The 12,716-nt window shown below is 35.5% G+C and overlaps 1 protein-coding gene across 1 annotated transcript in view; it reads right to left on the bottom strand.

The window, feature by feature from the left end:
- Positions 1–12,716, bottom strand: part of LOC309406290 (neurabin-2-like) — a gene marked incomplete at both ends in the record, with an annotated part of 41,367 nt that overhangs the window by 14,589 nt on the left and 14,062 nt on the right. The window contains 10 exons of the mRNA XM_082001404.1: positions 550–634; positions 3,839–4,172; positions 4,987–5,138; positions 5,965–6,154; positions 6,235–6,331; positions 7,919–8,148; positions 10,164–10,217; positions 11,392–11,535; positions 11,999–12,119; positions 12,273–12,377. Of these exons, the coding sequence (XP_081857530.1) occupies positions 550–634; positions 3,839–4,172; positions 4,987–5,138; positions 5,965–6,154; positions 6,235–6,331; positions 7,919–8,148; positions 10,164–10,217; positions 11,392–11,535; positions 11,999–12,119; positions 12,273–12,377 (1,512 nt within the window). The remainder of the gene's footprint in view (positions 1–549; positions 635–3,838; positions 4,173–4,986; positions 5,139–5,964; positions 6,155–6,234; positions 6,332–7,918; positions 8,149–10,163; positions 10,218–11,391; positions 11,536–11,998; positions 12,120–12,272; positions 12,378–12,716) is intronic.

Here is a 12,716-nt window from a genome sequence, read left to right on the forward strand (position 1 = left end):
CTGCACTTCCAGATAATCTGCAGCTTGCACTTCTGTTTTACCCCTGTTTCTCATCTTCTAAATGAAATTCAGGAGTCCACTTATCACTGCTGCCTGCCTCCAAAGAACAGTTCAGTAAGCAGCTACTATAGACAAAACTCTGTGTAATGACACCTCTACTGTAGAAGGAATTAAGGCAAGTCAGGTATCTATTTTAGACTGTAATGCCAGCAGGACATAACATTAGAGTCTAGGCTCCAACAATATTTTGGCATAAAACTACGCATGGATTTGCAATTTAATTCATAGAGAAATTGTATATTCCGATAAAAACAGAAGAACCCCAAGAAATTCTTTGATGGAAAAATGTACAGATAAATAAAATCAAAATGTGGTAGAAACATGAATACAACATTACAAATTCAAGATGAAAAAGACTCTGTCCAATGGTGTTGCTATGAAGTACCATTACTGGATTTCCTAAACATTTTTTTATTTAAAGAGCATGATATTCTGCAAAAGTAACCCTGAAAACTGTTTATTTCCAAACGAACACAAGTAAAATCTTACCCAAAATCTGGAAACCTCCTTTTGGACTTCCCTGATGAGGTTCCTTCATTTGTTTCTACTGTCTTGTCTTCATTTTTCTTTTCTTCTGTTTTTCACAGAGAGGTCAAAAATAAAAATTTTATTCTAAAAATACTTGCTAGTTTCAAGTACTTATGATGATGCTTCTAAGTAAATAAGATACTAAAACCTGAGTAACAGTGTTAAAATTTGCATACACGCATGCAGCTGAAAATACTACAGCCATATCAACATACGTTTTCCTCTATGACATCTTCCCATCATTCTGTGTGTGATGTACCATTGAAAAACGGCCACACACAACAGTTGCCGTAAGACTGATCAAAAATATTGCTTTTGATAAACAGTAATTCTATACTGTCTACAGAAAGATAAAACTTACTACAGTATTTTGCTTCAATGAATTGCAAACAAAAGATAGTTTAAGATAGGTTTAGAAAAAAGTACCTCTTTCTTTTGCAAAATGCCAACTTCAAAATACAGCGAGACCACCAGTGTAAGATGCACGAAAGAAACTCAGTTTTAAAGCAACAGTTGAGCAAGTACAGCATTTAACCGTACTTTATTATGCTTGAAGTATTGTAAGATGTTCCTTTTGCATTTTTTCTGGTTCAGTAGCTAGTTCAGGCTAGCTACTTGGAACACAGGCTATGTATGCAAGCTGCTAGCTCCAGATGTGTGCCTAACCAACATGATAACCAGTATCTGGGTATCTGGACTTCTGTAAGGCCTTTGACATGGTCTCCCACAACATCCTTCTTTCTAAATTGAAGAGATACGGATTTGATGGGCGTGGATGAGGAATTGGTTGGATGGTCGCATCCAGAAGGTAGTGGTCAATGGCTCAATGGCCAGATGGAGATAATGGGGGTAATCGATTTAAAACTAAAAGAGGGTAAATTTAGACTAGATATAAGGAAGACATTTTTTACAATGAGGGTGGTGAAACCCTGGCACAGGTTGCCCAGAGCGGTGGCAGATGCCCCATCCCTGGAAACATTCCAGGTCAGGTTGGACGGGGCTCTGAGCAACCTGATCTAGTTGGGGGGGTTGGGACTAGACGACCTTAAAAGGTCCCTTCCAACCCAAACTAGTCTATGATTCTGTACCTGGAAAGCAGACTGATCCTAACAAGCTGAGTTTCTTGGAAACAGTATGCAAACTGTGACTGTTCTAGAGAAAGAATTGGGACTTTGAAGCTCCTACAAGACTGCGGTATTTTCCAAACTGGAATACAACCTGCTAGGATCCAGTTTTTCACCAGAGGGAGCATGTTCAATTCCAACTGCTCAACTGTTAAGTGAAATGAAGTGACAAACTTAAGCATCACACTACCTCTTGCTGTGGATTCTGACAGATTACTGTAAGTCCTGAAAGTATTTCCTTTTAAATTCTCAGGCTACTAGATTATTTTTTTTAAATAATTGAGAAATGTTTCATATTGAAAATCAGGTGTTTCTAACTAAGCTGCCTATGAAAGAGACGCAGCCTGCTTTTCGTGAGACAAAGCAGGATTTAAGCTCTGTCTTCAAGACAATTCCTGACATGAAGTAATGTACACAGATGCCTTCAAGGATCATAAAAAAACAAAAATCATGTTTACTACACAAAACTGAGGACAACTCCCCACCACCCCATCAGCTAATAATCCTTTCTGAAACATATAATGGTTATCTCAAAGTTTACATGCTGAATAGTCTGGATAGTCAGGGACTTTTTCCTCCTGTTTTTGTTTTGGGTTTTTTTGCATATCTGATCATTAGCTTCTGACCAATAACACAACTTTATCTATTAACCGCTCTTTCTAAACATGTAACATCAAATAAATTATAACTACCAGTTAAACTGGTTATTCTTCCTGTCAACTTAAATACAAACCCAGGAGAATTAATTTTCATATTGCCATTTGTTTCCACCTCTCTCTCCAGAGGTAATATTTTAAGAAAAGAGGAAATTTCTAAAATGCAGTGCAATAGGTTAAAATACAGACTGATACACAAATGGATAGGAAGGTAATAGAAAGGATTAGTTCAATGAAATAATAGGTAGACATTTAAATACAGTTAGAAAGCAACAGTCTAGCAGAAAGTAGCATTTATTGTCACTTTGCTTTCAAAGAGCAAGCTTTCAATACTAATCCTCATCTTTGAGGTACTGCATTCATTAGCCCTTCCAGTGACTCTGCCAGTTTTAAGAAAATGTTTGCAACGCTTCAGCCATCACAAAAACTTGTAGAAGAGAACAAAATCACTTAGATACTATGTACTTGTTTCGATACAATTTTTTTTTTTTAAACAAACAAACAGAAGTTAGGGTAGATACTATTTTTGTTTAAGACTTTATAGAAACACATAGCGTGAGGACAGTATAAAAGGAAAGGTTTTATCTGAGCTGTATAGAAAAGACTGCAAGTATAATCTGCCTTTATGTATTATTCTAGATGACTAAAGAAAATATGAAACATTTAAAATATTTTATCTGATCCCTTTTTCAATTATTCAGAAGAAAAAAGGCCAAATATTTCTATCAAATAATAATTAGCAGTGACTAGGCTGATGATAATACTTTTAACCTTTTCCTAGTGAGAAGTATTCTAAAAGGACAATATGAATAACGCAGTAATTCCCATAACATTCAGAATCTGTATCTTGTTTAAACACCTGTATAATATCTGGAAGCATGAAGCCAAGACTGAATTTTTCTAGGAATTGGGAAATCTATGAAACTTACTCTCTGATACATTACTATTTATGAGGCTAGTGTTTTGCAGAAATGTGCTAGGACCTTTACCGATTATCTGCAGTCAATGACTTGGCTCCCCTCTAGCTTACGTCAAGGCAACCATTTAGACTCTCTGCATTTATAGGTTTGAGCTTTTACCAAACTTAGACCTATTGCTTTCTGTAACTAAACAGCATTTATTCTGCAGGCACCTTTTAGATTCTTGGTACTATAAATTATTTTAGAAATGTTGAGTTTTTGTAGCAATTTGGTAACTAACGTGTTGCAGATGAAGGAAAAGATAGACAAGCGTATTTCAGAACATACAAAATCTTTCAGTAAGTAAAAATAGAATACAATGAACTTGCATACTTTTTTGTTAACTTCAAACTTTCCTGAAGAGTTAACAAATGGTTTTAGAACTGGTAATTTGTTCGTAGTCAATTAGTTTTCCCTTAAAATAGTTCATTGTTCAATATTCATTTATATCTAAAATCTCTAATACTTTAACCCCAAAGGATTAAAATAATTATAAACCCTTAAGTCTTACCCTTGGCCTCTTTCCCTTTCCCTTTTGCTTCTCTTTGCTTAACATTCTTGGGATACCCTTGAGGAGAATTTGGAGCCATCTCTTCAGGAGGAGGTGAACGAGTGGTGATTGTGCTATTTTCGTTGTTTGGTTTGTGTACAGGAGAAGAGTGTGTGGAAGCAGAAGGACTTGACTCTAGAGGACTTTCTGTGCTTGCTGTTTGTTCAGGCTTTTCACTCTTTTGATCTATGTCGTCCAGGTGTGGGAGAGTTAATTTTTCACTTGTTTCTAAGGTCTTAGTTAGGTACACAGTGGAAAGTTCTCTGTTGAGAACAGTATCTTCTGAATCCTCATCCTTCAACAAATTCAGAAGTTATTTTATGATAAGCATGACATATAATCATTTACTATCTGTTCTTTTACCAGGATGTAAGGATATGCTATGCTACACATGAACTCCCTCACTTCAGAAAATTATAACTTAATCACTTGTAGATACGATCTAAATCACACAAGGGTCATTTTATAGGCTTTCCTTTCATCAACCCTGGTACAGGTCTTTCTGCACATCCCAAATCCCCTTTCTGTAGCCAAGTCAGAAACGTTCTGGTACATCTTGGCCATTCCAATTCAATGCAACCACTTTTCAGTCTAACTGAAGTAGTTCCATCTTCTCCCTCTATGACAGGCTCTCTCATATACCAACTATATACACCTTAATTCTTCCACTGTTTTCCAGAAACACGCTAGAATGTTTAGCGGTATACTTTTTGTGGACTTAAGTGATTATTTACAGAATAACGAAGCATTTCAGAAGTGTTTAGGTTTTGAAGAAATTTGGTAACTAACTTGTTGCAGATGAAGGAATTACAAGACAGATAAGCATATTTCACAACATTCCACTATCACTATACCAAATCTTTCAGTAAGTAGACAACAAGCTTGCATACTTCTTTTCTAACTTCAAATTGACTGTGCCACCAATAACATGCCACAGATCACCTCTGTGGTACGAACCCAAACAGGGTTTTTCACTTGATACAGCATAAAAATATGATGCTTTGGCACAGTGTGAATGAATCATAGACAATACTTACAATTGCAAATACAGATAAAACTGAACATACATTCAGGCTCCTGAACGCATAATTATCTACCAATATTGGTACCTGTAGATTTGCAGTCTGCTGTCCAGTCCCAAGAGATTCTTTCAGTTTTGATCGAGAAGGTGGCTGGCGTTTTACTTTCAAAGCAAGCTGAGCTTTTGCTTTGTGGGCACTGGTGTCTAATCTGGGAGTATCCCCAACAAAAGCATCAAAATCTGCAACAAATATATACTACTTTTAAAAAAAAGAAAACCCAAAAAACTGGTAGGCAAGTTCTCCAACCCACTGTTCAGAAAAACATGCAGAAGTTAAATCAGAATTATTCTACCTGTTTATCATCAGTATATGAAAATACTGTTTTATATAATACTGCAATATTTTAACATATTGTGATAACAATTTCTAATTAATTTGAAATGTATTTATACTGAAATTCTTAAATTAAAAAAAAAAATCCATCAGGATATAATTGCATTATGGCTTGAAAATTAATTTTATTCTCAAATAGATGAGAATTTGTGCCCAAAATGTACTTTCCTATTCTTGTTCTTTGAGATAGAAACTCTTTAAGAAGTACATAAGCATCTATAAAATCTTTTTAAAATATGCTTCTCATTTGAACCACCATCTGATACTTTGTAACAAGCTGGGCATAAAATTACAAGACATAAAAAAAAAACCATATCAAGTTTTGGTATAAATCATAGCTTAAAATCAATGTGATTTTAACTGATGTGTCTCAGTGTTTCAGTCCCACTAACATTATCAGTTTCAGTAATAGAGAATCTCAGGAACAGCGAAGATGGATCTCTCTCCATCTATCTCCTCTTTCCCACAGCGTTTAAGAAATACATTACTACAATACTGAAAATGTTGGGGGACCTAAACAAAAATATCCACACTGGCTCAGGTCAAACATTTACCCAGTCAGTAGGAAACAGCAAATGCTTGACATCTTTTAACAACAAAAAAACCCCACTACACATATAATTCCTCCTAATTTTTGTTAAATGCAAATCAAAGATCCTACAACCTACTTACCCGAAATTAACATATCTGAAGAATTTAGTCTTTCTTCTATTGATTCTGTTTCTTTTTCATTTTCTTCTCTTATCTTTGACTGTTCATTATATTGGCCTGGACTTTGACAGCCATCTTCCAATAAACTGTCACCTCCAAACATGTATGGCATTTTCTCATATACTTTTAATTTACTTTCAAGCTCTGAAATCTGAAAGAATTAAAATTCAGAAGTGAGATACAACTCTCCAAGAATGCAGAAATTTATTTCAAAATATAATACTGCTTTACTTTTTCCTGATATATTTTAAGCTGTTCTGCATATTTCTGGTCTCTTTCTTCAAGTAGCCTTGAATGATCCTCTTCTTTTTTCATAAATTCTAGTTCTCTGGTGAAAGAAATATATACATATATATGAAACAGTAATATATAGAAATGTAGAAAAATACATAAAATAGAAATATGCACAGTTGCATTTATTAAAAAACATTTTGTTAGTAAACGTTGAAAAAAAATCAGTCCAGAAGGTATAACATTAATGTTGTAACAGCACAAAATTACCTATGTATTTGTATACTTCTACTGTCTTCAAAAGAAAATATCTATGACACTATAATTTACTCTGGGCTGAAAAAGGATGTGCTGCAACACTTTTTCTACAAAGTTACAACCACCTCTCTGCCTTTAAAAGTGGCAAGTTGCATATACATTTAAAGTGTGAAATCTATGTATGACTCCAATATGATATCTTTCTTCCACACACAGTATTTTCCTTCCAAAAGCTTTGGCAGAATTCTTTCAAGTTTCTACTTGGTTCATCCTACAGAAATTGCAATTGCTGGGTTTTACAAAAAGAAACAATGACTACAAGAAGGAAACAAAAATTAAAGCTGCTTTTTTCTGCAAGTCATATAGAATAACACACAAAACCAGAAAGTAAGTGTAGAACACGTACACAAAATGCAAAAGCTTCAGGAACAGTCAAAAGAATAATGGGAATTTGCTAAACAGCGAGGAAATAGAAACCAGCATGTTAGCAGTCATCTTAACATACTTTTGAACTTCCACGGGGATAAGCTTGAGAGGAGAGGGGAAAGGTGACCTTTAAAAAGCTCAAACAGCACAAAAATGCACTGTGAAAAGTAACATTTCTGAATGCGGGCTACAAAGCAAAAGATCATGCAAACTGCCTTTAAAAATAAGTAGCAAGTAAAGAAATTGGGGACAAGAGAATTATATGCTTACAGTAACTATCAAAAGCAACAGTTGTGTTCTGTATTATCAAGACACTTCTACAAGTATTTTGCAATTAGCTCTTGTTTAGCTAAGAGGAAAGAAGGTAGAACAAATAGACACAACGGCGTGACAACAGTGTTCAAGGCTTACACAGGTGTATCTAATAAGCAGTATTACCCCTGTTAAAAAACCCAAACCTGTTAACAGATGGAAGATACTGTTTTCATGCTGCCATTTTAATGGGCTAGATACATATGCCACAAGATGTAACTCCTACCTCAGACTGAATCACACATATCTGTCTCTTATTATATATCCTTTGATGCCTACGCTATCTGGAACACTTAAGTTGGTCAAAGCTAGAGAGTTTTTCACAAACAGAAAAAGGTACTTCCAAATACCTCATGACGAATTTCAAGTAGTCCTTCCAAAAGTATAGATGCATTACAGTTTCTCAACTAAGTTGTTTTAAAAATGTGTTATTTAAACATTAAAACATTTTTCCTAAGCTTAGAATCAAAGACAGCAGCAAAATTTTTTGAGAACCTTTCCAGAAGCTGGTGACTTAAGGTACGGAAGAATTCAGCATGTATAGCCCACAGCTTACCTGAACTCTGACAAATGAAAAGGAAGTGTGTTAAGAAAATCCTAACCCTAGGTATTGTTGTCAGTTTTCCCCATAATGTACAAAACACACAAGCAAGCAAGCAAGCGAGACCTAGTATTTTGGAGTACTTACTTTTGTTGGTAATCTTTAAGCAATTTCTTGGCCTTGTTGTATTTCTTTTCAAGGGCATCACATTGTTCTTGAGTTTCTTTAAGATGCTCATTTACTGTTTTGCATAAACTCTGTGCCTCTAACCAGTAGGTCTCTAACTTTTTAATTTTCTCTTTGCTTTCGTCTAAGTTTTGCTGAAGTTGGGCTCGACTTAGTTTCCATTCATTTTTTTCTGCTTCAACAATTTTTAGCTGAAAAGATTAATACTTAAGGAATTAATCTAAACTAAAAGATGAAACAAAAACCAGTTGTTTATACATGTTTAAGTAGAGAATAGGTAATAACAATTAAATACTTACCAGTAATATTAAAAAAACCACTGAACTTTTAAAGAAATCATATGAATTCTTCCAACCCTTACTAATTCAAGTAAGTTTAGAACTCAAACCCAAGAGTCTTCTAAAGAGAGAAAATGCAGACGACCTTTGTTGTTAGCTTATGTTGACTTGTTCAAGATTTCTTTGCTCTCACCATCTCTTAATACCTCTGGAGAGGCCTATTTTGATTACCTTCAAAGGCAACTGGAGATACAGAATCTTAACCTGTGTAAGACAAGTTCCCTGTCCTACTACTTTGTTACCAACAGCTTGTTGAATAAAGCTAATGAGACCAGTTATCCTACCCAGTACTTTATAAAGACATTGGTCTTCCTAATAAATAACGATATATCCATGGTTTGCTTTCCTAGGGCTAATTGTATAAAAACACCAAACATTCCCTCAACAAAGGAGAGGGATGGGGGCCCCTTCAGCTTGACAGCTGCCACATTATAAAAAGGAATGTTAACATGTGACGTTCTCTAAGCCTTGGAGGAATGAGCAGGCAGGATACCACTTAGTTTGTCCATGCCTCATTCTTTGGGGACACCATTGCGCCAGGGGAGGTTTAGATTAGATATTAGGAAAAATTTCTTCACCAAGAGAGTGGTCAAGCATTAGAGCAGGCTGCCCAGGGAGGTGGTGGAGTCACCATCACTGAAAGTATTCAAAAAACATGTGGACATGGTGCTTCGGGACATGGTTTAGGGGGCATGGTGATGTTGGGTTAACGGTTGGACTTGATGATCTTGAAGGTCTTTTCCAACCTTAATGATTCTGTGATTTACACTTACGAATCCACTGTCTTTGAAGCCAGTTAAGATCACCTGCTGATGGAACAGAGATGCTGAAAGGACCACGAATTTCTTGAATTAAAAATGGGGCAGTAAGTTGTACTAACACAAACATTTTAAAGAATTTTTTAGCAATCCATTTGGGCCAAATTTCAAGAATATCACAAGGAGGAGGGGCACTGTCAGAAATCAGAATCAGAACTATCATAAGAACACAAAAACGTTTTGTCTGCCTTGCCTCTCTACACTTGGAGCTCTGAACATTTGCAGAGTACAAGAAAAACCCTAATAGATACTGTTATTCAAAATTACTGCAATCTGAAGCACTATCCCCTCCCCACTTGCTACCTGCCCCCAGCAGTGTACTGCAACTTGTCCTCGGGTACACATTTCTTGGCAAAGCAACACGGAATGACAATGGAATAAAAGCAGCTGCTCACTTACAACAAACGTTTCCAGAAAAAAAGCCATGCACAGATCTCCATCAGCGGAAAAAGCAGCAAAAAGAATAAGAAACCCTTTCTCTGAGAAAGCAGAAGTGTTGAACGAATCCTTACCAAAAAAATAAGCTGGAAAAAACTCTCTCCCCAGAGCGTTTCAGAAGTTTGAGGAGGGAAAGAGGAGAAACAAGGTTAACAGAAATAACTTTCTGGTAACAGAAAGTCACCACAAACCATTGTTCGTAAGTGCCAAATCTGTACTCGAATAAGACAAGTTCTCTCCACAGAAAATGTTCTCATATTTGTTTGGGAGTTTGTTTCACACAGTACTCCACTACATTCAGTTCTACTTTAAGCAGTAATACTGAAGCATTCATTTTATAATGGCACAGGGGGGATTACGGGGTTGGGTTTTTTTGTTTGTTTTGTGGATTTGGGGGGCTGGTTTGTTTGGTGTTTTGTTTTTGTTTTTTAATTTGAGCACAGCTCTTCAGCTTAGAAATGCCTGTCTAGCATAAGATGAAGTACATAGAGCCTGAGGCCTAAAACAGATTACTGCCTTCTGCATTCAGCCTATTATTGGTAAGATTCGTAGGTAGAAATAAAAACAAAACCAAAACCCACCACCAAACAATAAAATTCTTTGAAAACTTACTTTCTCCTTCAGTTGATTCACTTCAGCTATTGTTACTGCATGTTTTAATTGTAGCTGAAACAAAAATAAAATTGTATGAGCAGACACAAAATGACACTTGAAATGCTAGTTTTCAGTAGTTGTCCATGATTCTCTTCTTCCTCAAACCATTTTTATAGTAGCATAAAGTCAACTTAATTATTTGTCAATTACAGGAGACGTGATCATCAACTTTTATTAAAAAAAAAGTTGAACTCAAATTAAAACCATAATAGGTTTTGAGTTAATTCCATGGTATTCTATTTGCTACAAAAATAATACATGACTACCCATAGTTAAAAATCCCACATCTTTATCTGTATATTATGAAAGGTGAGGAGATTAAAATAATGTTTCAGTGTGCCAGGGGAATGAAAAGGTAGCAATGCACTTATGATGACAACTGGTACACAGAATCAAGTACTAAATATTTTCACTTACCAGCACTTACAACTAAACATGCTGGTTTTGTTTTAAAATTAAGCTTTGTACTTTACACCGCAAATCTTCACAGGAGTATTAGAAATGGATAAAGTCTACACCTAAGCCAAATGTAAAGATTACTGTTATACGTCTTAAGAAAACAGCACACACATGAGTGCAAAATCACATTTTTTGGACAACTATCAGTTATTTCCTGTATGTCACTTTCCATCTGTAACCCTAAAGGGATTTTTTTTTTTTTTTTGGCAAGGCATAATGTACCAAACACACATTAAAACAAATGAATCTGTGACTATCTTTTATTTATATTATGTTAATAGCAGCATAGACCATTCAGAATGGGCATACTTATCCTCGCATGCTCCCCGCCCCAGCTAAAGCCATTCTACTATGCAGCAAATAAATGTGAAGTCCAGCAGGCTAAAGAACTAAGAGAAGTATCATATCTATTTAATGCAATGTTCAGACATGACAACAAGGAGCGAGGTGATGTTGGGTTCTAATGCCTGTTTCCAAGGGCTTTTTAAAATTTAATTTAAATCAAAGGACCATTTAATATAAATATGTATAGGGAAGCTGGGATCAAAAAACTACAGAAGACCTACATTTCAAGGGACATTTACCAGAGAGATTTATTGGCAATGTTGGGAAAACAAACCCAAAACCACAATGAGGAGGGACATGAAGGAGATTATATCCAAATCTTACAAGATTCAGATGCACCTCAAGTGCACCACAAAGAATATTTAAGAAACTGCTACCACACCTCTTTAAATTTAAGAAGAGACTGTGCTGAATCCATATCCAGTGGTAAACCGATATCTTCGTTTTCAGGAAGATCAAAAACTTCTACAGATTTTCCATGTAAATGTGACTCATATGTATCGTCATCATCATCATAGTCATCATCCTGACAAAATGGGAAAATCACGACATTCTGTAACGCAAGCACTTTGCATTGTGGTAGCAGCAATAACAAAAGCACGCAATCAAGGAATCCAAACAGTTGCAAAACTTTTCTTCAACTAGTGACTATTCCGTTTTAGTTTCTTATACCTATGAGACATTTTAAAGATGACTTCTAAACACCTCCATCAAAGTTCCACAAAAGAGAGCTAAGGAAGCCATCCACAGAACAATCACACACGGCTGACATTGTTTAGATTATTGATAAATTGGAAGTATAGCAAGTAGCAACAATCATGCGCCTTGACAGTAGTAATGTATGAAGTTTGTATTTTACGTGTTTCACAAGTTGCCTGTTTTATCCTCCCCCTCAATTTGATTCACAAAACCTTTATTCCATTTGCAGAAATTATTGCATGTAGTGGTAATCATATACTTTAAATGTGTAAGTATATACCATGTTTTACCTGCTCTGTATCATCATGAACATAGTGCTGCTCATACAGACATCTCTCTTGCTCTAAGGTCTCACTAATGAGGCGGGCTACTTCACTCTGAGTCCCTGGCTTCTCTCTCCCAATAAGAAACCTACAGAGGGAAAAAAATTACCTTGTAGCAAAAAGCTTAAGAAATTAGTTTTCTTCAACAACATCTTCGTAAAACTTTCAGATTATGGTTTTGTATTCTCCATTAATGAAAAATGACAAAAAGAAAGTATTATTTGATAGGAAACATACATACCTCACTGTGCCTTTGGTGTTTTTTAATACAGTGGCTGCAAAGAACTGTGTAACTCCCACTAGACTTATGCCATCAACCTCAACAATCTGATCATTTACCTGAATTCTGCAAAATAAATAAATGCTTAGCTATCAGTTCAACAAAAGTATTTTGGCTTGACAGATTTTTGACATGACAAGTATCACTTAAAAAATCACTGGTATTTATAATGAGAAATTCTGAGTCCCAAGAAATTAACTGCTTAAAAACAATCTCCTGATTCTCAGTTACTGTGCAGATAACCAATTAAAATTTACACAATATTTGCCTTGATATTTTTTATACTATTTACACAGTGATTGGTGTCTGGGGATGACAACAGGATTTTGTGGTATTTTTACACATGGGAACATTCTAAGCTTTTCTCGTATATGCCTTAAAAGCAGATCTACACTTATTTTGCAA

The sequence above is a fragment of the Phaethon aethereus genome (genome assembly GCF_964289735.1).
Source record: "Phaethon aethereus genome assembly, chromosome: 6".
Classification (NCBI taxonomy): Eukaryota; Metazoa; Chordata; class Aves; order Phaethontiformes; family Phaethontidae; genus Phaethon; species Phaethon aethereus.